This window comes from Chrysemys picta, chromosome 1 (genome assembly GCF_011386835.1).
Source record: "Chrysemys picta bellii isolate R12L10 chromosome 1, ASM1138683v2, whole genome shotgun sequence".
Lineage (NCBI taxonomy): Eukaryota > Metazoa > Chordata > Testudines > Emydidae > Chrysemys > Chrysemys picta.
The window spans coordinates 238,949,814-238,973,492 of NC_088791.1; the positions used below are offsets into that span (position 1 = coordinate 238,949,814).

The 23,679-nt window shown below is 43.0% G+C and overlaps 1 protein-coding gene across 4 annotated transcripts in view; it reads left to right on the plus strand.

Moving 5' to 3' along the window:
• MAP4K4 (mitogen-activated protein kinase kinase kinase kinase 4) overlaps window positions 1-3,102 on the plus strand; it is a 249,797-nt gene extending 246,695 nt beyond the window's left edge. For all 4 annotated transcript variants that reach the window (XM_008172102.4, XM_008172104.4, XM_042861149.2 and 1 more), the window contains one exon: window positions 37-3,102. In XM_008172102.4, the coding sequence (XP_008170324.1) occupies window positions 37-120 (84 nt within the window). In that variant the 3' untranslated portion in view covers window positions 121-3,102. The remainder of the gene's footprint in view (window positions 1-36) is intronic.
• The last annotated feature ends 20,577 nt before the right edge of the window (window positions 3,103-23,679 follow it).

The window sequence follows — 23,679 nt, forward strand, 5'->3', positions numbered from 1 at the left end:
TACCATTGTAAATAGTTTTTGTCTCTTTCTTCACAGGTTTTCTTTGCTTCTGTACGGTCTGGTGGAAGCAGTCAAGTTTATTTCATGACCCTAGGCAGGACTTCTCTTCTGAGCTGGTAGAAGCCATGTGATTTGACAAGGGATTGCTGACATCCAGAGTCTTCAAGATTCTCATAACTTGGAATTATTAGTAACTGGAGTACAGACCTGCACTGATGCAAGCACTCCATCTGAATGTGTGTGCGGGCATCACTAGTGTTAGGTTTCTTTTTGTTTTTAAACTGAGGCTGCAATGCAGCTGGTGCTGTAAAGATATTACCATCAGGTGCTATAAGTCTTTGAGATTTGGGATCACACTAGAAAGCATCAGGTCTTTTCCCCGTCCCCCCGTTCAGCTCCAGAATACCTAGGCTTTGAATGACTCCGTTTGTTAGTGTGAAAAGAGAGAGGCTCATCATGAACATGTTGTTGATTTGGCAGGAGGCAGGCAAGAGAAGGTGACAAGTGGTGGTGAGAGTCAGTCTTGCTGAAGCAGAGGGCAGATCTAATCTAGTAATGTTAACAATGTATTTAATTGACATTTCTTTTTTGTAATGTGACAATATGTGGACAAAGAGGAAGGTGCAGGTTTTAAGAAGTTAATATTTATAAAATGTGAACGACACAGTGGCTAGGATAACTTCTTTTTTGGGGACAGGGTGGGAGGGCGGGGGGTGGAATTCTTGGTTTTGTTTGGTTGGTTTTATTTTGGCCTGGCCAAGAGCTTAGTCATTTTTCTGTGTACCAGGTTTTGCCTGAAACGTGCAGATGATAAAAAGTTTGTTCATTTTCTATAATGATTCTGTGTTAGGACAGAACTTGGTGATGTCACAGTATTAGCACTGCCTCAGTTAAAGGTTTAATTTTTGTTTAAACCTAGAAGTGCAACAACAGTTTTACCACAGTCTGCACTTGCAGAATGGAAAAAAAAAATTCCAAACAACATATGTTTATTTTTTTGTGCCTACCTCATTGTTTTTAATGCATAGAAGAGGTGGTTTAGTTTATACGTTTTTAGAGGAAAAACCATTAATGTCTAATTTAAACTTAATACCAAAACTACCAGATGAAAGGTTTGACTGTTATTCTGTAGCAAGTTTCAGCAGAAAAGGAGAGTAGTCCATTGAGATGGTTGAAATAGCCTTATGGCAATGAGACACCGACTAATGTAATTGCTTACTAAGTTTGGAAATCAAATATTTTTAGCAACTTCATCAGTAATGGAAGATTGATGAATTTAGCCTAAAACCAGAGGTTTCACTCTTCTAACATGTGGGCTTAGTAACAGGCAGGTAACAATAACTAGTCTAGTTCTATAAACTGTTAAATGTTGTAGGAAACATTTTGGGGAGGTGATGTTTTTCTTTTCTAAGAATGCAATGCACTAAAACTATTTTAAGAATGTAGTTAATACTGCTTATTCATAAAACAGCATATACTTGTGTTTAGGTGTAAGATCCCAGCTCTGGCTCCCCCCCCCCTTTTTTTTTAAAGTCAGTTTTATTTTATGAATAAGTTTCTGACATTTGTAATAAATGTCACAGAGTAATAATTTGTTTAATGGCTACATGTTCATTACTTGAGAAATCTTGAGTGTATAATAATCTGTTGGTGATGTAATAATGCACAGTGTCATGATTCAACCATTTTTATTTTATTTTATTTTTTTTGTTTTGGTGGGGTACTTTGTTGACAGCTGCCTTAAGCTGTTCATTCAGTGAACAGGCTCTCAGTGTTTCACGGGCTTTGTCTTCTGCTGTGCTTAATTTACTTTCATGGCATGACAGGTAGGGCTTTTTAAACATTCTTGAGTCAAACAGATTGATTGTTCAAGTGACTGGTCACTTGATTGCTTTAATAGTAACAGCACCAACTGGGCAAGTGTTTTGCTCGACGAACCCCTCTTTTGGCATCAACCCTGACTGCTGTAAATTCTTCTAATCTAATCAGCGTTTTTGCTGAAAGTTCTCCTTTGAACATCAGAAACAGTTTAAAAGGGAGCTGGTGTGTACGTACACACACACACACACACACACATATCAAGAAAGCCTTACATTTGCTGGCAGAAGAGTACTTAGAAATATTTTTTTAAATTGTTTGACTTTTGGATAGCACCGAAGGTTAAGGGTGGGGACACATTTCTTCAGTCTCTGTTACAATCAGCCAGAAGAGCTATCAGTTCTCTGTACTATGAACTAAAGGGACTCAGAAGTCCGACATAATCATAGACATGGATGTAATCACAAGATGGCCCTGTAGCATAATTAGCTGACACTGATCAATTCAATGTCATTCTGCATGGTTTTAATTCTTACAGCGCTGTGTGGTTAAATGGATTTAGTTCTTGTCCCCACCTCACACACTACCTTGGAAATCAATATGATTTGTGTACATGAGAATGTTCCAGGGATTCCCCAGGTTAAGGATATGTGCTTTTGAAGTTCCTATGCTTCCGGAGGGAAACTCATTCACTGGAACTGCTGGATGGCAGCTTCTGCCTCCACGGAAGTCCCAAGGTGGCCAAACTACAAGTAAAAACAGTGTTACAAAACCACTACATCTAGAGCGTTGAACTCTTTAAACAGTGCTTTTGTAAGAGCAGAAACAAAGCTCCTAGGTTTAGTTTTAAGCTTTAATAAGTAATACTTTCTGTATCTTTGTCAAAGTAACCCTAACTGTATGACTGCAGTGTTTTATTTTTATCTTATGCACATGTTATGTTGGAGAAAATGTTTACAAAAATGGTTTTGTTACACTAATGTGCATCACATATTTATGGTTTATTTGAAAGTGATTTTTGTGGGTTTTTTTTAGTTTTTCATATTAGTAATAGTACACTTTTTGTGACTTATAACCCCAAACTCTGCTGATTATAAAGATGCTAAACAATAATACAAATGACAAACTGCATTAAAATTACTAATTATAGAGCTGCAAAGCAGACTGGTGACAAGTAAACACTCAGCCTTTTTTTTGCAGTGCTATCTAACTTGTCTTCTGTGTATTATGGATATTACTGTTTTTTTCCCCATTTTTCCTTAAATAAAGTCAAAATGACACCTACTGGATGTGGAAAGTATTTTAAACATTTTTCTGCTCCTGGAGAACCAAGGTGTTTACTACCTTATTCCACTGAAGGTGATAAAAAGCAACATTACCAAATCTCATGATTTTACTGCAAGTTCAGCAATATTTGGTATTTTTATTTAAGCCCCAACTCCTGGAGCCAAAATAATTTCATGAGAATCTCAGCTTTATTGTTTGTGGTTTTAATTTTTGGTCCTCATAGTTGTGTTGAAAAGCTTTAAAATGTAAATCAGTTGCACCCAAAGGTTCAGAAGACACTCAAAGGGAACCTAAAATGGTGGTGGTTTTTAAAATCTCATGATTTTTGGGGGTGGTATTACTAAGCAAGTGTGGTGAACTGAAATCTAGGGGCAGATCTCAGCAGGTGTAAAGGATGTAGCTCCATTGAAGTCCAGGCCTACCAAGTGTAAGTAAGGGAGGAGTGGACAAAACTGTTACAGAGCTCCCACTTGCACTGCCTGGTCCTGGCCGTACCCTGTACATGCTTTCCACCATGCACTGTTTGCTTTCTGTAGTGGGGATTAAAGAAAATGCCTGTTCTAAACAAGTTGACTTGTTGTGTAGGTTGCTGCCGAAACAGGAAGTCTGCTCACACAGCAGGCACGCGTTCAGGATTCCCTCTCCTTTTGAGCTGTAGAAGCTTGCCATAGGTTGTAAGTTAATAAAAAATATTTCTGTGCTTCTTTCATTTTATGTAGACGAGCAAGGCTTCTGCAAATTGTTCAGGTCCACAGATACCCCGTTCTCTTGACTTTAGAGTCCAACTGCTGTTCAAGAACAACAAAAAGTAGCAGAAGACATTAGTTGCTAGCTAAACTCAACCTGACTCTTGCCTAATGCCTGATCCAGAGCTACAGGATTTCCTCAGTGAAACTGGCAAGCAGTCAAAGAAGAAAACAAGCATATTCGCCTTGAGGGCTTGTCTACATTAGAAAATCATATAATTTTAGAATGTTAGCTAAAATGATGCTAAACACAAGTTAGCACTCATCATGGGCAAAGACTGTCATATTTAATATTGGGGCAGCTGATTGTGGTTAATGCTAGTGATCAAATTTGATGTCCACTTACTGGGTGTTAGCAAAGGCAATGAAAAACATGGAAAGGTATCATACTCCACAGGAAAAAAATTACACAATTGCAGTGGGGAAGAGACTGGAAGAAGCCAACAAATCTTAAAAGCTGGGAGCCAAATATCATCCTTCTGTGTGGCTTGTGGGCTTGTCTATATGCAAATAGGCAAGCTGATGAGGCCGAAGGAAAATTATTTTTTCGGGGGGGACATGCAAAATAAGGGAGGAAAACCAGTGTATTGAATAATAACAATAATAAATTGCAGTTAGCCAGATAAAGTAAAAGCTAAAAACCAAAAAAGCCATTGCAAAAATAAAACCATGCAAGCTTTAAACATTTACATTCAAGTTGAAAATAAATATGAAAGATATAAAAGTGAAGACCAGTTGGTAAACAGAAGATTCAAGTTAAAACTATGTAAATATAAAAACAAAATAAAAGGAGGTACTCCTACTGGGGTGGCAGATCTGGAGAAGGATGCTTGCTGTGGAATTAGGATTTTATGGGAGCTGAGATGGAGCAAACTTCAGTTTTCTGGACAGCTTCCTTTGTGGAGAGAGGCTGTTGGTATGCAGAGTTTCTTTGTTGGACTGCATTTTTGATAATTTGTAATGAATGCCTAGAGTCTGGGATGAGGACTCTGTTGGAATTTGAAGTGGAAAATTGAAATAGTAATAAAAAAGATGCAGCAGAAATGCCACAAATGCAAATGAAAGAAGCATACCTATGGCAGGTAGAAGGTTTCTGCAGCGCCGTAAACTTAACACTGGATTCTGCAGTGACAAAATTGCAGAAACCACGAGACCTTGCTTATAATGATAGATGTTCCATTTCCACTATTAGCATTTAACACAACACCAGCCCATTTTACTGTCAACTGTAGCGTCCATCTCTCTGTTACTGTGAATAACTCTACTACCAGTGCAGAACTTCCAGATCTCCTTGGCAAGCTGCCTCAAAGTCACCTGGGCACATTGTCATGCAGCACTGTGAAGAAGAAACCAGTTTAATTCCAAATGGCTCATTCAGTATTAGTTTTGAAGAATATCATAAGGGAAATGTCTGTCAATACTAATCTTGTCTACTTATGGGTGGCTGATTTTTTTTCCCCTTTCATTCAGATTTTTAGTCCCAGAAGTTAAATGGTGAGAATATTTGTTTGACAACTTGAGAAGAATATCTCATTTGCCAGAATGTACTCTCCCTGCCGATCTAAAGAAAACACTACAGTACATGTCAGGGATGAAAGTTCAAAGAGCAGCTTTTGCAGAGTGGCTGTGAGAACTGGGGGAGCAAGGATGGATCCCAGGACACACACATCTTTGGTGGAGCTCTGGCATCAAGATGATGATGATGATAATTTTCATCCCAGGATCACATGTTAGATCTTAAAATGTAGAACCCCTTTTGATTTTAAAAACATCAATGCAACGTTCTGAGGTGATATAAAAGGAGGATTTAAAACTGAGTGTATTGATATTGCTGTGAATGGGGATAGTTGATATTGCTGTAGAGGCCACATATCACGGAATTAGGAGAGAGGAGAAGAGTAGCTTCAATCTCAGTTTTCTTTGTGGTCATGTCACTTAGCAATGACACAAAGAATGCTACTCTGAGAGAGTCACTTTCTGTGTGAAGTGCTGCCTTGGCTCACAATTCCTGAAGGGGTTTCAGATTGGTAGCTGTGTTAGTCTGTATCAGCAAAAACAACGAGGAGTCCTTGTGGCACCTTAGAGACTGACAGATTTATTTGGGCATAAGCTTTTGTGGGCTAAAACCCACTTCATCGGATGCATGGAGTGGAAAATTCAATAGGAAGATTTATATAACAGTATATGAAAAGATGGGAGTTGCCTTACCCAGTGGGGGGTCAAGACAATTCAATTAAAGTGAGCTATTATCAACAGGATGAAAAATCACTTTTGTAGTGGTAATCAGGGTGGCTCATTTCAAACAGTTAACAAGAAGATGTGAGTAATTAGCATGGGGAAATTCAGGTTTTTTTAGTTCTTGTAGTGACCCATCCACTCCCAGTCTTTATTCAGGCCTAATTTGATGGTGTCCAGTTTGCAAATTAATTCCAGTTATGCAGAATTTCCCCATGCTAATTTCCCCCTACTGTTACTCACACCTTGAAACTAGCCCACTTTAATTGATTTGTCTCGACCCCCCACTGGATAAGGCAGCTTCCATCTTTTCATGTACTGCTATATATATATCTATATCTATATATATATCTATAAATATATATATATCTTCCTACTGTATTTTCCACTCCATGCATCTGATGAAGTGGGTTTTAGTCCACAAAAGCTTATGCCCAAATAAATTTAATTCCTGAAGAAAGTTCCTTTTAAAATACACCAACCCTCCTTTTCTCCCCTAGTGTCTTGCTCTAATTCATCCCAATCTCAAGTCTAAAATTAAAAATGGGGAGAAGAGTGTTCTGTTATTTAAAAGAGCAAACTGTTAATTTAATGCAAATGTACCATTCCAGTGGGAAGCTAAAGCCACATGGCAGGGGGTTTTCCTGTGTTGAACTAAAAAAAGGAAATTGGGTTTAACATTTACACGGAGGCTATTGTGATTTTACAGGGTAAATAGTATATGACATGGGAAAGCTATTCAAATCTTCCAACTGTGCTTTATGCCACTCACACTTTACTTATTCTCTCTGTGAAGTGCTGTTTCACAACTTCATGCTTGTCATTCGGCATAATTTGTCAGTTAAAAAGGGATTTTGGCACATTCAGTTTCAATTTAATTTCATATTTATATATATTAAATAACCTTTGCCTACACCGGGTTACCCATGTTCAAGTGTTTTCAGTACTCTGAAACAAATATAGAAAAGTATGGGGATTTTGTAGTATTTTACACTTAGCCTTTTATCTCAAAGTGCTTATAACAATTCTCAGGAGAACCTTGTGAGAGATGATTGATAAGATTCCAGTTTTTGAAATAGGGGACGTTGAAGCACAGATGAGGGTAAGTGATTTGCCCTAGGTCGCAATAAAACAGAATTCTAGATAGTCTGGCGCTCTAACCACTAAACGAAACTACCTCCCCAGGATGGCAGACTAGCCATTACACGAAACACTGAGTCTTTCCACTAACAAGAAATTCACTAATCACTAGCATTTTGGCTTATTCAGACTAAAAATTATTTGCAAATTTAGATCTGGTCAGAAATGGAAGCAGAAGTGGGAATTCATCATTGTTGTAAAGGTAATTTTTAATATTTTGTTGAAATTTGATTTTTCCAGTAATTTGACCAGCCCTTAGTAAAATGCAAATATTTTCATTTTATTAATGTAATTCTCATGTCAGTCCCTTGCTGACTCAGCTGCCATGTGCTGGAATCAATCTGACTCATTAACTCTGTGTGTGGATAGCATCCAGGGTTTGAGTACTTGTGTGTATTTATGGTGAGGACTATCTCAATTTGACACAACCTACAAACTGCTTAAGCGGCTTGCTAAAGATGGTAGTCAAATACTGGCAGAGTTGTGAACAGAACACCCCCAGGTTCGGATTCAGAGTTGCCTGATCTGAACTCCTCCTTATCCTCGGCAGGGCTCATAACCTGTTAGGGTTGCTTGACTTCCCATGCCTGACTTCAGGTAGGGTTGCCAACTTTCTGATTGCAGAAAACGAAACACCCCTATTCCACTCCTCCTCTGAGGCCCTGCTCCCACTCACTCCAACTCCCCTCCCTCCATCACGTGCTCTCCCCCACCCTCGCTCACTCATTTTCACCAGGCTGGGGCAGGGGGTTTGGGTGTGGGAGGGGTTGAGGGCTCCGGCTGGGGGTACGGACTCTGGGGTTGGGCCAGGGATGATGGGTTTGGGTGCAGGAGGGGGTTCAGGGCTGGGGCAGGGAGTTTGGGTTGCAGGAGGGGGTGTGATGTGGGCTCTGGGTGGCACTTACCTGTGGTGGCTCCTGGAAGCAGCGACATCCTCTGGCTCCTAGGCAGAGGTGTGGCCAATGGGAGCTGCAGAGTCAGCGCTTGAGGCGGGGGCAGCGCGTGGAGCCTCCCTGGCTGCCCATGCACCTATGCCAGCCGTTTCTGGGAACCGCATGGAGCCAGGGCGGGCAGGGAGCCTGCCTTAGCCCCGGGCACCCTCTGTGCCACCAATCAGACTTTTTACGGTGCTGACTGGAGCCGCCAGGGTTCCTTCTTGACCCAGCATTCCGGTTGAAAACCAGATGCCTCAGGCTGTGTTTTTTTGGGAAAATTTCAGCTGTTTCAGAGAATAAAGCTAGGGGGAAATACATTATTTTGTCCATATTAAATTCCTGAAACCATGTCTTTAAAATGATCTAGTGCTCCCCCTACTTGGAGCAGGGACTTGAAATTTGGCCATGGGCAGGGAGGATTGGCCTTTGCATTAGGGATGTACCTTTTGCTATTCCTGTGGTAATCTGCCCATATTGGCCAAGTTACAGGCCTTTGAAATATCCCTGTTCACATATAGAATCATAGAACTGGAAGGGACCTCGAGAGGTCATCTAGTCCAGGCTCCTGCACTCATGGCAGGTCTAAGTATTGTTCTCGACCATCCCTGACAGGTGTTTGTCTAACCTGCTCCTAAAAATTTCCAATGATGGAGATTCCATAACCTCCGTAGGCAATTTATTCCAGTGCTTAACCACCTTGACAATTCGGAAGTTTTCCTAATGTCCAACCTAAGCCTCCCTTTCTTCAATTTAAGCCCATTGCATCTTGTCCTATCCTCAGAGGTTAAGAAGAACAATTCTTCTCCCTCCTCCTCATAACAACCTTTTATATACTTGAAAACTGTTAAAGCAGCAAAGAGTCCTGCGACACCTTATAGACTAACAGATGTATTGGAGCATGAGCTTTCATGGGTGAATACCCACTTCTTCGGATGCATCCGAAATGTGGCACCCAGAACTGGACACAGTACTCCAGTTGAGGCCTAATCAGTGCAGAGTAGAGCGGAAGGATTACTTCTCATGTCTTGCTTACAACACTCCTGCAACAGTGTTACGTTGTTGACTCATATTTAGCTTGTGGTCAACTATGACACCCAGATCCCTTTCTGCAGAACTCTTTCCTAGGCAATCATTTCCCATTTTGTATGTGTGCAACTGGTGGTTCCTTTGTAAGTGGAGTACTTTGCATTTGTCCTTATTGAATTTCATCCTATTTACTTCAGACCATTTCTCCAGTTTGTCCAGATCATTTTGAATTTTAATCCTATCCTCCAAAGCACTTGCAACCTCTCCCAGCTTGGTATCATCCGCAAACTTTATAAGTGTACTCTCTGCCATTATCTAAATCATCAATGAAGATATTGAACAGAACCGGACCAAGGACTAATTCTTTCACGACCCCACTCAATATGCCCTTCCAGCATAACTGTGAACCACTGGTAACTACTCTCTGGGAAGGGTTTTCCAACCAGTTTTGCACCCACTTTATAGTAGCTCCATCTAGGTTGCATTTCCCTAGTTTGTTTATGAGACGGTCTTGCGAGACAGTATCAAAAGCTTTACTAAAGACAAGATATACTATGTCTACCACTTCCCCCCTATCCACAAGGCTTGTTACCCTGTCAAAGAAAGCTATCAGGTTGGTTTGACATGATTTGTTCTTTACAAATCCATGCTGACTGTTACTTATCACCTTATTATCTTCTAGATGTTTGCAAATTGACTGATTAGTTATTTGTGCCATTATCTTTCCGGGTACAGAAGTTAAGCTCACTGGTCTGTAATTCCCTGGGTTGTTTAGTCTTCTGGAATCTCCCCTGTCTTCCATGACTGACTTTTCAAAGATAATCGCTAATGGCTCAGATATCGCCTCAGTCAGCTCCTTGAATATTCTAGGATGCATTTCACGAGGCTCTGGTGACTTGAAGACATCTAATTTGTCTTAAGTAATTTTTAACTTGTTCTTTCCCTATTTTACCCTCTGATAGTACCTCATTTTCACTGGCATTCACTATGTTAGACGTAGAATCACCACCAACCTTGGTGAAAATCGAAATGAAGTCATTAAGCACCTCTGCTATTTCAACATTTTTCTGTTTTTCCCCCTTCATTGAGTAACTGGCCTACCCTCTCCTTGGTCTTCCTCTTGCTTCTAATGTATTTGTAGAATGTTTACTTGTTACCCTTTATGTCTCAAGCTAGTTTGATCTCATTTTGTGCCTTGGCCTTTCAAATTTTGTCCCTACATACTTGTGTGATTTGTTTATATTCATCCTTTGTAATTTCCACTTTTTGTAGGACTTTTTTTTTTTTTAATAATTGAAGATCTTCTGATTAAGCCAGAGTGGTCTCTTGCCATACTTTCTATCTTTCCTATGCAGTGGGATAGTTTGCTCTTGTGCCCTTAATAATGTCTCTTTGAAAAACTGCCAACTGTCTTCAATTGTTTTTCCCCTTAAACTTGCTTCCCATGCGATCTTACCTACCAACTCCCTGAGTTTGCTAACATCTACCTTCATTGTCTTTAGTTGCTGTTCTCCCTCCTACCATTCCTTAGATTCATGAACTCTACCATTTCATGATCACTTTCACCCAAGCTGCCTTCCACTTTCAAAATGTCAAGCAGTTCTTCCCTATTTGTCAAAATCAAATCTAGAACAGAATCTTCCCTAGTAGCTTTCTCCACCTTCTGAAATAAAAATAGTCTCCAATACATTCCAAGAACTTGCTGGATAATCTGTGCCCTGCTGTGTTATTTTCCCAATGGATGTCTGAGTAGCTGAAGTCCCCCATCACCATCAAGTCCTACTTTGGACGATTTTGTTAGTTGTTTAAAAAAAGCCTCATTCACGTCTTCTTCCTGATTAAGTGGCCTATAGTAGACTCTACCATGACATCACCCTTGTTTTTTTACCTCTTTTATCTTCCCCAGCGACTTTCAACAAGTCTGTCTCCTATTTCCATCTCAATCTCAGTCCAAGTGCATACATTTTTAATATATAAGGCAACACCTCCTCCCTTTTTTCCCCTGCCTGTCCTTCCTGAGCAAGCTGTATACTTCTATACCAATATTCCAGTCATGCGTATTATCCCACCAAGTCATACTGTGTTGCCAACTATGTCATAGTTGTGTTTATTTACTAGCATTTTGAGTTCTTCTTGCTTATTCCCTATACTTCTCGCAGTAGTATAGAGACATCTAAGATACTGATTTGATTCCCCCCACCACCAGTTCTGTCTTGTCTCTCCTTTATCCCTGCTATAACAGCCCAAGCTCCCCACAAATTCCGACCCTTCTCTTAGGTCTCCATGTTTTCGATTTACCTGTGGGCTTTGGTCACCTGCCCCCTTCTAACCTAGTTTAAAGCCCTCCTCAGTAGGTTAGCCAGTCTGTATCCAAATATACTCTTCCTCGATAGGTGGACCCCATCTCTGCTTAGCAGTCCTTCTTCCTGGAACAGCATCCCATGGTCAAGGAAGCCACAGGCCTCCAGGCAACACCGTTCTTGCAGCCAGGCATTCACCTCCAGGATGCCTCTGTCTCTGCCTGGGCCTCTACCCTTGACCAGAAGGATCGAAGAGAACACCACCCACACTCCCAACTCCTTCACCCTTACTCCCAGAGCCCTGTTGTCACTTCTGATCTGCGGAGGGTCATATCTTGCAGTATCATTAGTGCCCACATGGATGAGTAGCATGGGTAGTAAGCAGAGGGCCAGATGTTCATTAACAATCCCTCTGTAGCATCTTGGATACAGGCCCCTGGCAGGCAGCATACCTACATCTGCAGTAGAGACTTGCTAGATCTTAGCAACTAAAAACTTCCAGGATTCTGTCCTCACGCTTGAGCCTTTCAGCTCTTATTGCTGACCAGACTGCGCATGCACCATTCATGCAGCACAACTCAAGATGCTCCATCCCCTCACAGCTCCTACGTGTGACCTATGCGAGCGCCATCTCCACAGAGTGACTGAGCATGCTCCACCCATGTCTACAGGGGCTCAGAAAGATTTCCCCTGTAATGGCAGCTCCCAGTTGCTCTCTTTTGTGGTGGGAGCTGGCACCAGAACTAAAAGCAGGGAGCCTATCTCTTCCGTACTCTCAGTGACCCCCTGCTGGTGTCCAGGCAGTATGGAGGAGGAAGCTGTCTGCTTCGAGTGCAGACAGCACGAAAGATGGACCTGGGGAAAGGAGTAGATCAGGATGAGAAGTCTGGTGAGACTGGAACTGAAGTGGAGGAGAGAAGAGAAACGGTGACTGGGAATTGAAGGGGGAGACTGGAACTGGGAGTCTGTAAGGGAAATGGAGAGGAGGAATGGGAGCCAGTTAGTTGGGAGAGTGGGGTGGACAGTGAATCAGACAAGGAGCTAGAGGGGACTGCGGCTGCACAAGGAGACAGCCCAGGAAGCAGTGGGGTGGGGAAGGCAGGGGGAGGAGAGAGAGAACTGACGAGCAAGGATGCAGAGGGGGAACTGGGAATGACAGGGGGAAGGCTGATATTGGTGAGAAACCCAGGAAGGGAGACTGGGACTCAGACATCAAGCCCAGAACAGGAAACTAGGACTGGCTGGGCAAGGAGACTGGGATGAGAAGCCTCAGGAATGGAGATTGGGATTGGGATAGGCAAGTAGAATGGGACTAAGACAAGGAGCATGGGGGTGGGGTAGAGATAGGACTGGAACAGGGAAAGGTTGGAAGAGACAGGGCAGAAGGGGTCAAATTTGGAGGGGAGCAGGCATAAGAGTTTTCCCACCAGTGTAAAGACTCCTTCAGAGCCTTGAACGGAACTCAAGATTCCTGAGTTTCATCATTGCTTTGCTGTCATCAAATATCTGTGAAACCTTTTGGCAAAGCGTGTGTCTCCCTCCCACCCCCGGGCTGGTCCATATATTGGAAGCCAACCTACTATTGCTGTCAGTTATTCCAGTAGCTCCATTGGCAGAGTGTCTGATGATGACCCTAGTGGGTGTCAATATGATGCTCCCTGATGGAATTTGGGGGTTTTATGTTTCCTTTTTTGAAAAGTCTAGAAAATTACACATCAACAAAAACTATGTTAAAAGAACATCAAGGTTGCAAAGTTAAGCACTTAAAAATTCAGAAATGCCTGTGCAGCTTTAAGTCTGCCCTCTTGTGCATGTGTATTATGGTAACAGTCTTTAATGACATGATCAGATACTATTTTTTTCCCCACAGGACCACTGCCTCCAGTGCACAGGATGGACCTGCTTTGGGGATGGATGAGAGTTGTGTAGCAAAGGAGGCTGTTGTCCTTTGTACTCCTGCCTCATTTGTTGCAGAAGTTGCAAGGGGTATAGTAAATGCAGGGGATTGCAAGAAAAGAAAGAAGGATCTCATGGTCAAGACGGCTGAATTCTGACCTGGATCCTATTCCTACCTCTGACAGAGTTTCTGTGTGATTCTAAGCAAGTCACTTAAAGCAACTTTTCACAGATGGTCACAAATTGTGTGTCCTTCATTTTCTGGTGCCCGACGTGAGGCTCTGGAGTCTGATCTCCAAAGTGCTGAGCACTCACAACTGTGACTGAAGTCAGTGGGAGTTGTGCTTGAATATATAAAGTGCTGCAGGGGCTAAGTACTCTGAAAAAACTGGTCTTAGGTGTCCCCAGTGGAGCATCCCAAATTAGTGGATACTTAATCCCTCTGCCCCAGTTTCCCACCTCTAGAATGGGGATAATATCATCCCCTCATCTCACAGGGGTGTTATGAGAGAAATTAATGTTTGTGAAGCACTCCGATATAGTGGTGAGGAACGCCATAGAAAACCCCATGGATACATGAATAATTCTTCAGACCGTGGTATGAATAGTGTGCAATAAATAAGGCCTAGGGCCACGTACTGAGCAATGAGGATAAAACAAAATATTGAATAGCTGCTTACTAAGTGAACATCCTCTATTATGTGCACTGAAGGAGATGGGGACCTGTGGGAAAAATAGTCTGGGATCATGTAGATTGTCATAATGCACATGCACAAAGGGAGTTGAATTAAGGTTGCACAGGCAACCTGAATTCTGGCATTTCCTAATTTGAGTGTTTGACTTTGCAACCTTAACAATGTTCTTTTAACATAGCTTTGTGGGTGCGTGTTCACGCCTACAGTATGTAAAAAAAATCTTATACCTGGTTTCTGGATTTTAGTTATTTGGCATTTATTAATTTTAAATTAAGGAATCACTTCCCAGTTGTAGGTGTGGATTCAGCAACACACTTAGGCATGTATTTAACTTCAAACACATGTACAATTCCATCCCTATTCAGCTAAACACTTAATTATGTTTTTTAAATCCAAATGATCTCAATGGGACTTCAGCATGTGCTTAAACTTAAATTTAAGCACATGCTGAAGTGCTGTGCTGAATCTAGACCTTAAAGAGGAAACATGTTGACAACTGTGGTATGTACAGTTTGTATTTGTTTGGAAGGGATAAAGATGTTGGCATTTGCAAAAATTGTACAAAAGTATAAAAGCTTATATCCTACTTAAAGACACAAAAACAAATTCTACAAGATCTAAAACTCCCTTTCTAGACTTCCTGCAGATACTCATAAGAACTTTCCCTGATGTTCCTGTAATGAAATCAACTGACTCTGAAAGATAAAAGGAAAGAGAGCAACGTGGAATGTTAAAATGTTAAGTACATAATTATAGATTCACATTTGTGATGAATCTACCAGATATCAGCAACCAGACTAAGAGGAGAAAAAATTATTTTAGGGCATAAAGAATCAGTTATGGATAATTAAGCTGTAATTATAATTGCTGTAGTTTGCTGATACTTTTTTTACTCTCTTCTTATTGTTTTAAGATGTAGTAATAATGGGTTATCTATTGTATTTGGATAAAACAACAAAATGACCTAGCACTTATACAGCACTTTGCAAGTTCTCAAAGCGGGAATAATTCCCGCTCTGCAGACGTAGAAACTGCACAGAGTTTTGAAGTGACTTGCCCAAGATCATCTTAGTATATTCCCAACGTGCCGCAGGTGGCACGTGACCAGGATTCATCACCGGATTTGGTCTGCTGGTTGGATCATTAGCTTCACTGGCCTGGCCTGGGTACTGACAGGGAGTGTGACATGAACTCTGATCCATGCCCTCCCTTGTCCAAGATCACACAGCTGATCACTGGCACATAATTGAAACCCCAATTCAGCAAGGTACTTAAGTCCATGTCTAACTTTAATGAGGTGAGCAGAAGCATTTACTTCAATAGGATTACTTACATGCTTGAACGTAGCCACTTGCTTACAAACCTCGTTGAACTGGAGCCTTATTTATAATATGCCAAGTGCTAGTTAAGGCATTAGGCCTGATTTGCTATGCCGTGCATACTTTCAGTAGTGCCAAGGGTGTATAAAATACTGTAAAAGCTGTTTTATCCAGCACTTCACCAGCCAGAGAGCTTTATAAACCAGAATTTCAATGAAGATCAGAAATGCCAGTTTATAGTCCGGTTGGCATGGGGCCAGCGGGTGGGAGGGGGTGTGAAGCACGGGCTCTGGGAGGGAGTTTGGGTGCGGGAGGAGGCTCAGGGCTGCAGGTTGGGGAGTAGGGTGCTGGATCCAGGGGGGAGGCTCATCTTGGGCAGCTGCCCGCAAGCAGCAACCTGTCCCAGTTGTTCCTAGGTGGAGGCGTGGCAGGCGGCTCTGGGTGCTGCCTCTGCCTGCAGGCACCACCCCTGCAGCTCCCATTGGCCGTGGTTCCGAACCAATGAGAGCTACGGAGTTAGCACTCGGGGGAGGGTGGGAGCAGCATGCAGAGCCCCCTCCTGCACTCAAACTCCCTCCCTCTTAGTTAACTGGCATTTTTCACGTACTGACACCCCCCATTCCCCCAACATGCCAGCTAAAACAACTTTTACTGTACTAACTTTGTCATTTGGTAGCAATTTACTTCCTCTTTTCCCAAGTGTAAGTGCCCACATGAGGGGCAAAGCAGTGGAAAACTAGGCCTGGGATATGCAGTGGCTAGAGCAAAGGACTGGGGAAATTGTGTTCTAGTCCCTATTTGACTTAATGGCCCATGGATTATAATACAGTAGTTTCCGCTTATTTGCAACTCCTCAGTTGCCAGCAAAAAGTTGCCTTTATCCAGCAGTTGCCAATAAATGGAAAGCAGGTTTGTGGGGCTGCAGCCAGGGAAGGAGGCCCTGGGATGTGACTTCCCTGGCTTCAGCCCTGCAAACCTGCCTGTGGGCAGGGCAGCAGTGGGGGGAGGTACCATGCAGCTCCACAAGGCCCAGCATGCCCCTTCCCTACTGCTGTCATGCCCATAAGCTCCCCTCTCAGTCTGCAGCACAGGACTCTGGCAGGGGCTCCCCACTCGGGGATGTGGGTCCCTCCGTCCTTACCTTCTGTGTGATCCCTGGTTGCAGCCAGAGGAGGAAGCTCTGGGACATGTCAGCATCAGCTGCAGGTGGGTTTGCGGGACTGCAGCTAGGGAAAGCATGCCCCAGAGCTTCCTCCCCTGATTGCAGCCTTGCAAATCTGCCTGTGGCCGGGGCCTTTCTTCCAAAAAGAGTTCTCAATAAGCGGCGTGCCGGTGCCATTATCTGACATTAAAGCCAATAAGACACGATTGGTTCCCAGCAAAATGTTCCTATTAACCAGAAGTTGTTCATATCAGGGCTGCTATGAAGCTGCGTCCACTGTATGAATTTTTAGTGTCTCAAGACACTTGTCAATACTGTACGCGCTTTAGTGCAGGGGCTGTCATTTATTATGTTTGCATGACATCTGCTCAGTGGTTCTCAATCAGGGAAACGCGTACCTCTGGGGGTAGGCAGAGGTCTTCTGCGGGGGGTACATCAACTCATCTAGATATTTGCCTAGTTTTACAGTAGGCTACATAAAAAGCACTAGCAAAGTCAGTACAAACTAAAATTTCATACATACGACTTGTTTATACTGCTCTATATACTGTACACTGAAATGTAAGTACAATATTTATATTCCAATTGATTTATTTTATGATTATATGGTATAAATGAGAAAGTAAGCAATTTATCACTAATAGCGTGCTGTGCCACTTGTATTTTTATGTCTGATTTTTTGTAAGCAAGTAGATTTTAAGTGAGATGAAATTTGGAAGTACACAAGACAAATTAGACTTCTGAAAAGGGTACAGTAGTCTGTAAAGGTTGAGAGCCACTGTTCTAGCACAATGGGGCTCAACTTATGGGAGACAAAGTTGAAATTTTTCACTGAATGGTGCTTCTGAAAAAAAAAATCTATTTGGAATTGTTGAAACAAAATGTTTCAGCATTTGCAATGGCAATAAAAATTTCAACATTTCCAAAATCCAAATGTTTGTTTGACATGACCCTAACTGACCCTTCTTTCAAGTCACTTCAACAGTAAACTGCGTTTTCCCATCGTGCCATATTGCATCATAGTAGTAGTACTTCAGGAACATGATACCCCCCAGACCCTTATGGGCCAGGCTCTCTGGCTGGACTACATGTCCCATCATGCACCCAGAGTCATGTGACTCCCATGACGTACTACTCAGGAGCTTGGTCAGAAGGAGACTTTTTGGGAGATGTAGTCCTCCAGGGAGCTTGGGCCCAGAGGAGAGAATGGGGGCCCAAACTACAACTTCCATTAGGCAATGAGCTGAAATTGGAATGTATAAACATTTTATTGAACTGATTTGAAATTAAATTATCAGATCAGTACAACAAAACAAAATATTCCCATGTGGGTCAAGCTGACCTGAAACTAAACATTTCCATTCAATTTTCAAAATGTTTTGGCAAAATTGAGATTTTCCCCCAGAAAAATTCAATTTGGCAGAAACTGTATTTTCTGTTGGAAAATCATGTTCTAGATTTTTCCAGGCCAACTGTCATTATCGTCCCCATTTTACACATGGAAAACTGAGGCACAGAGATTAAAGCCAAAATTATCTGAAGTATCCACTAATTTTGAGTGCCCAATCTGAAAGGCCTAGGATGGAATTTTTCAGAGTAATTAGCATTTTTTAGCACTTTATATATTTACAACAGAGCTCCCAGTTGCAGTTATGAGTGCTTAGCACTTCTGCAAATCAGACACTGGGTGTCTCAAGTTGAGTATCCAGAAAATGAGAAGTACAAAGTGACAAACTTATGAAAATTTTAATTTGTGACTTGCCCAACATCACAGTGGAATTCTGTGGCAGAAGCGGGGATAAAATCCAATTCTCCAGGGTCATATTCAACTGGTTTAACCATGAGATCATCTTTTCCTGTAATGCCCAGCCTCTGTCACCATATGTGCCTTCCAGCTTCGCAACTTCTGCGGTCTACAGACAACAGCCTCATTCACTACACAAACAGGGCAGGCTTCAATCTTTCTTAATAACTTATTACTGACATTATACATTTAAAATCTCAGCCATCATTTGGCATGAATGTAGTTTGCATTGAGTAGACATTCTAATGCCAGGCTTCACGAGGTATGAAAAAGAGAAATCTCTTTTCTCAGAAGCCTTTTTTGTAGGGACTAAATGGCAAAACTCTGAGAACTTTAAGAAGAATAACCCTTGGCATTACAACTCTAAGGAGAGTTATGGCAGTCAAGTAATCACAGCATCTGTCTTTCCTGCCACAACTGTGACTCCCTCCCTACCCCTACCCCCTCTAGAATGGAATCTCAACCATCTCCTAAGTCTTCCCAGACCATGCACATACACTACCCCTGCCCCTCAGAGTCACAAAAGTCTCCATAGGACCACTAACAGCTCCATGGACCACAGTCAGGGATCCACCATACTAAAGCATTCAGTCTAAACACAGTCATATGATGCTGCGAGAACTGGAAATGAATGTCCTAATTTTCAGCATTTACATCCTCAACATTGTCATTTAATTGTATCAACTTGGCACAGAACTGTACATTTTTTTAACATTACAGTGGCTTGGATGGATGGAAGAATTTGGTCTTGCTGCCCCAGCAAGACCCACAGTCATGAGAGAGCCATTCACAGCCTGTAATTCTTTATTGCACAAAATTCATACAAGGCTTTTGCTCTGCATCCTGGGAAAGCATATCCTGCTGACAGATGTTAGACAAATAACAACTTTATTGGAAGCGGCATACTCTTCATTGTTTGTCACCTCCTCATGGAAGTCATTCTTTTTGTAGTTTGATTAGACCTTGCAACATGTGCTTGCTTAATAGTATTTCAAATCCAAAAGGAACTTATGCGGGCCTTTATGCACGCAGTGGTTGAGGAATAAGAGTTAACACAGCAAGCTGAGTTCAGAGTTAGTGGTTCAGAATTCTCTTACACAATTGCATTAGTCAGGACTCAAATTGCCAGTCAGCTCAGAAGATTTGGATGTGCAAGTGAAAACTAGAACTGGTCATATAATGTAAATATTGGTTTGCAAACAGTTCAACAATTTAGAAACAGGTTTTCAATTCAACCTGTTCAAATTATCATCATTTGCAGTATACACACATTCATGCAGCTAAAATATTATTTGCATGAATTTGCAGATCCGCCAGAATTGGTTTGATCTTAAAACTAAGGGTCTCTCCATATTGGGGATATTTGTATAAACTGCAGTGTAGAACTGCTACACCGGTACAATACAGTGCTTGCACTGGTGTGGTATCCCAGCCTGAAATACTGGTAGTTACACACTAATAGAAAAATCCCCAGTATCAACACTGCTCTATAGGGTACAACTCCAAGCTCTGATAACAGAAAGGGGCTCCTGCTGCAGTCAGGGCAAAGGGCGCATTATGTCTCCGAGGTGGCAATACCATCCTCTACCACCATCATACTGCCTTTTGGGGAAATGAACATTTGTTACCAGATGATTGCCTTTCTGGGACTGACCTCTCCCTGCAATCTGAGACAACTGGATGTTGGCAAGAAGTGTATTCAGAACCTCTTCTCTTACAAAACATGAGCCACACAGCATCTCTCTAAGGAAAAGGTAGCTCTTCCTACTGGACCTTAACACATTCTTCCTTCCTTCAAATTTGGCCAGGTTATAAGGCTGAAAAATTGCCATTCGCACATGCTCAGTGGAGACTTGTTAGCGTTTGGCAGCTAAATTCCTCAAAGGTGACTTCTGCACTGAGCATGTTCCATCCCTGCCCATCTCCTGTGAACCCCTCAGAGTGACTGAGCATGCTGCAGCTGTGGGCTGCAGGAGCGGAGCAGGACTTCCCCTTTAGTTACTCCCTCCGGATGATCCAAGCGGGGGTCTTGGTCGCCAGGTCCGGTTCTAGGGGCACGCAAGCAGGGCAGTCACCCCAGTGTTGCCATTTTGCTGCGTATTTTTCTGTTTAACTCAGCTGCTTGGAGGAGGCACTGAAAACATTTTCTGCCCTGGCTGCCAAAGCCAACAGCAGGGAGTTTGTCTCCTGTGCTCTCAATGCTCCCCCTGCTGGCACCCAGGCAGCAAGGAATTGGAGGAAGAAGCCTGACTTGAATACAGTGGGGTAAGGAACAAGGTATGGAGCGAAGAAGGAGAGGGAGATAGAAACCTGGAAGGGGGGTTATGAGCAGGTCCTGGGAGGGACAGACACAGGGGAGCAGATGACCGAGGGGGGAAGAATAGGTACAATGGGAAGAAGAAAGGTGGGAGCCATGGCGTGGGGAAGATGGGAGTCAGAGCTGGAGGGAAGATTGAGGCAGGAGCCAGGGAAGCAGACAGCAGAGGTGGGGGACAAAACAGGGGCAGGAGCTAGAGAAGGGAGGATAGAAACAGAAGTGAGCAGGGAGAGGTTGGGGAAGGAGAGGGGCAGATAGGTCTGTAAGCACTAGAGGAGGACACTCCCCTCCAGAACCCAGACTAGAACCCATTATTTCTGAGAGTCTCAACATTCCTCTACTGTCTAGGAAGAGCTGTGAAATGTCCTGGCAAAGTACATCTCTCTGTCCTACTATAGTGGAAATGCCATATAGCCTTTTACTGGCTACAGTTACTCTGTCAAGCGGTAGAGGACTGGGCTGTGGATCTAGCAATTCCAACCCTGCTGTTGACCCACATGGGGGTCAGTATGGTTCTACCAGGATGAATTTTTTCAGTTTAAGTTTTAAAAAAAACTTAGGAAAATACATTGTCCCTACAGCAGTTGTAACTCCTTGTGCAGCTACAGTATTTCTATACTTTCTCATATGCATATGGAGGCAAACATATAAATAATATATGCAATATTCTGAGGAAACCAGAACTGTGAATCACAACTTCTGCTATATTAAACTCATCTGCAGTTCATGGACAAGATCCAAATCTTCTCCTTCTGACCTGTGGGATGAGGAGAATCTTTCAAGCTACCACATTGACAGGTGAGCAAGGAAGAGGACTTGGGATTTGCTGCAGGAGGCAAGTCCTCAAGAATACATTTAAGAGGGACATGAGAAGAAGCCACCTTGCTTCTCTTGGTCTATAGCCCCCTCCAAAATACTAAGGGGTGTATAATGCCCTATCAGCAGTGCTTAATTTGTAATGAAAGAGGTGCTGGGGCTCAAGAAATTTTTTTAAATTCATAATTGATGTAGCAAGCCTGGCTCTAGGATTTTTGCCGCCCCAAGCGAAAACAATTTTGGCCGCCCCCCCTGTTTTTTTCTTACCCCACCCCCGGCCCCGCCTCAACTCTGCCCCTTCCCCAAATCCCCAGCCCTGCCTCCTCCCCGCAGGCTCTCAAGCCTAGGTGGGAGGGAGGGAGAGGGAGAAGCAGCGCGTGCGTCGCGGCCACTCAGGGTCTCCCCCTCCCTCCCAGGCTCTCAAACCCGGGAGGGAGGGGGAGATCCCAAGTGGTCGCGGCGCGCGAAACAGCTGATTCGCACGCCGCTGCTTCCCCTCCCTCCCAGGCTCTCAAACCCGGGAGGGAGGGGGAGATCCTGAGCGGCCGCGGCGCGCGAATCAGCTGTTTCGCACGCCGCAGCCACTCGGGATCTCCCCCTCCCTCCCAGGTTTGAGAGCCTGGGAGGGAGGGCGAGCAGCGGCACTGGAGCGGCAGCAGCGGAGGCGAGTTAAGGCGGCCGGGGCACATTTTTAGGGGCGGCATAGCCCGCGCCAGAATGCCGCCCCTAAAAATGTGCCGCCCCAAGCACCAGCTTGTTTTGCTGGTGCCTAGAGCCAGCCCTGGCAAGCCCAGAGGTGCCAGGGCTAGGAACTGCCAAACCCAGAGGTGCCGGGGCTCAGCCCTGGTACAAATTAAGCACTGCCTATCAGCTTAGTATCTAGGAAGGATTTGCTGGGATCTTTGTGAGGACTGTGTTCCAAAAATATGACCATGCTATGCACAAGCACCCTAACCTACTTCAGCTAGACCAGGGGTCGGAAACCTTTCAGAAGTGGGATGCCGAGTCTTCATTTATTCACTCTAATTTAAGGTTTCGCGTGCCAGTAATACATTTTAACGTTTTTAGAAGGTCTCTTTCTATACGTCTATAATATATAAATAAACGATTGTATGTAAAGTAAATAAGGTTTTTAAAATGTTTAAGAAGCTTAATTTAAAATTAAATTAAAATGCAGAGCCCCCTGGACTGGTGGCCAGGACCCAGGCAGTGTGAGTGCCACTGAAAATCAGCTTGTGTGCCGCCTTTGGCACACGTGCCATAGGTTGCCCACCCCTGAGCTAGATGATGCATAATGTCAGGTCAACAGCTTGTTTGATCTACCTCAGCAGCAGCAGTTATTCTAGAACTTTCTCAGATTTGATGCATCTGTCTGCTGGCAGGACATCATTTCACACTACAGTGCCTGCTTTAAAAACTTGCTTATCCCTCTTCTGATAGGGAGAATGTTTGGAGTTCAGAGTGGTAGTCGTTGTATCCCTTCATCACTTGGCCTGGAAGTTTGATAGTCGAGTCTATTTTATTATGCTCAAGTGGCTAGGACTTCTTGAACAAATGTTTTCTACTCTGATTAAGATGGTTGGCGGCACTACCATTGTATCTCTCCACTGAGGGCTTGTCTATACTTACGCGCTGGTTCGGCGGCAGGCAATCGAACTTCTGGGTTCGATTTATCGCGTCTTGTCTGGTGTTCGATTTGGGGGTTTAGTGTAGACTTGTCTTAGTTCGATTTGGGGGTTTAGTGTAGACCAAGCCTGAGCTTCTGTCCATCAAGTATAATACCTGCATGTTAGTTAATTCTTTAATATTTTACAAATGCACATTTGTGTTACTTTAAAATAATGTGAATTTCTATTTGAATAACTCAGCCCAAATGCACTTTGTATGTTTTTAGTTCTGTGATTGCTTTATTGGAAGGTAATTACAGCTACTTATCTCTGGTTCACGTCTGTTTCTTTTTGATATATCTTAGCAACAATGTAAATATCCTAGGTAGTGATATCCATGCCTTTTATAAATCACTGCTGGGAACTTAGGCACATCCTCACCAAAATAGTATATGTGAATTCTTTAAACATCAGTACTAGAGATGTTTGAACTGTAAACTTTGGATCTGGGTGTGGAAAGGGCTAGTTTTGGGATGCTCTGCTCTCAGGTTTCACTTTGACTAGAGAGAGTACCAA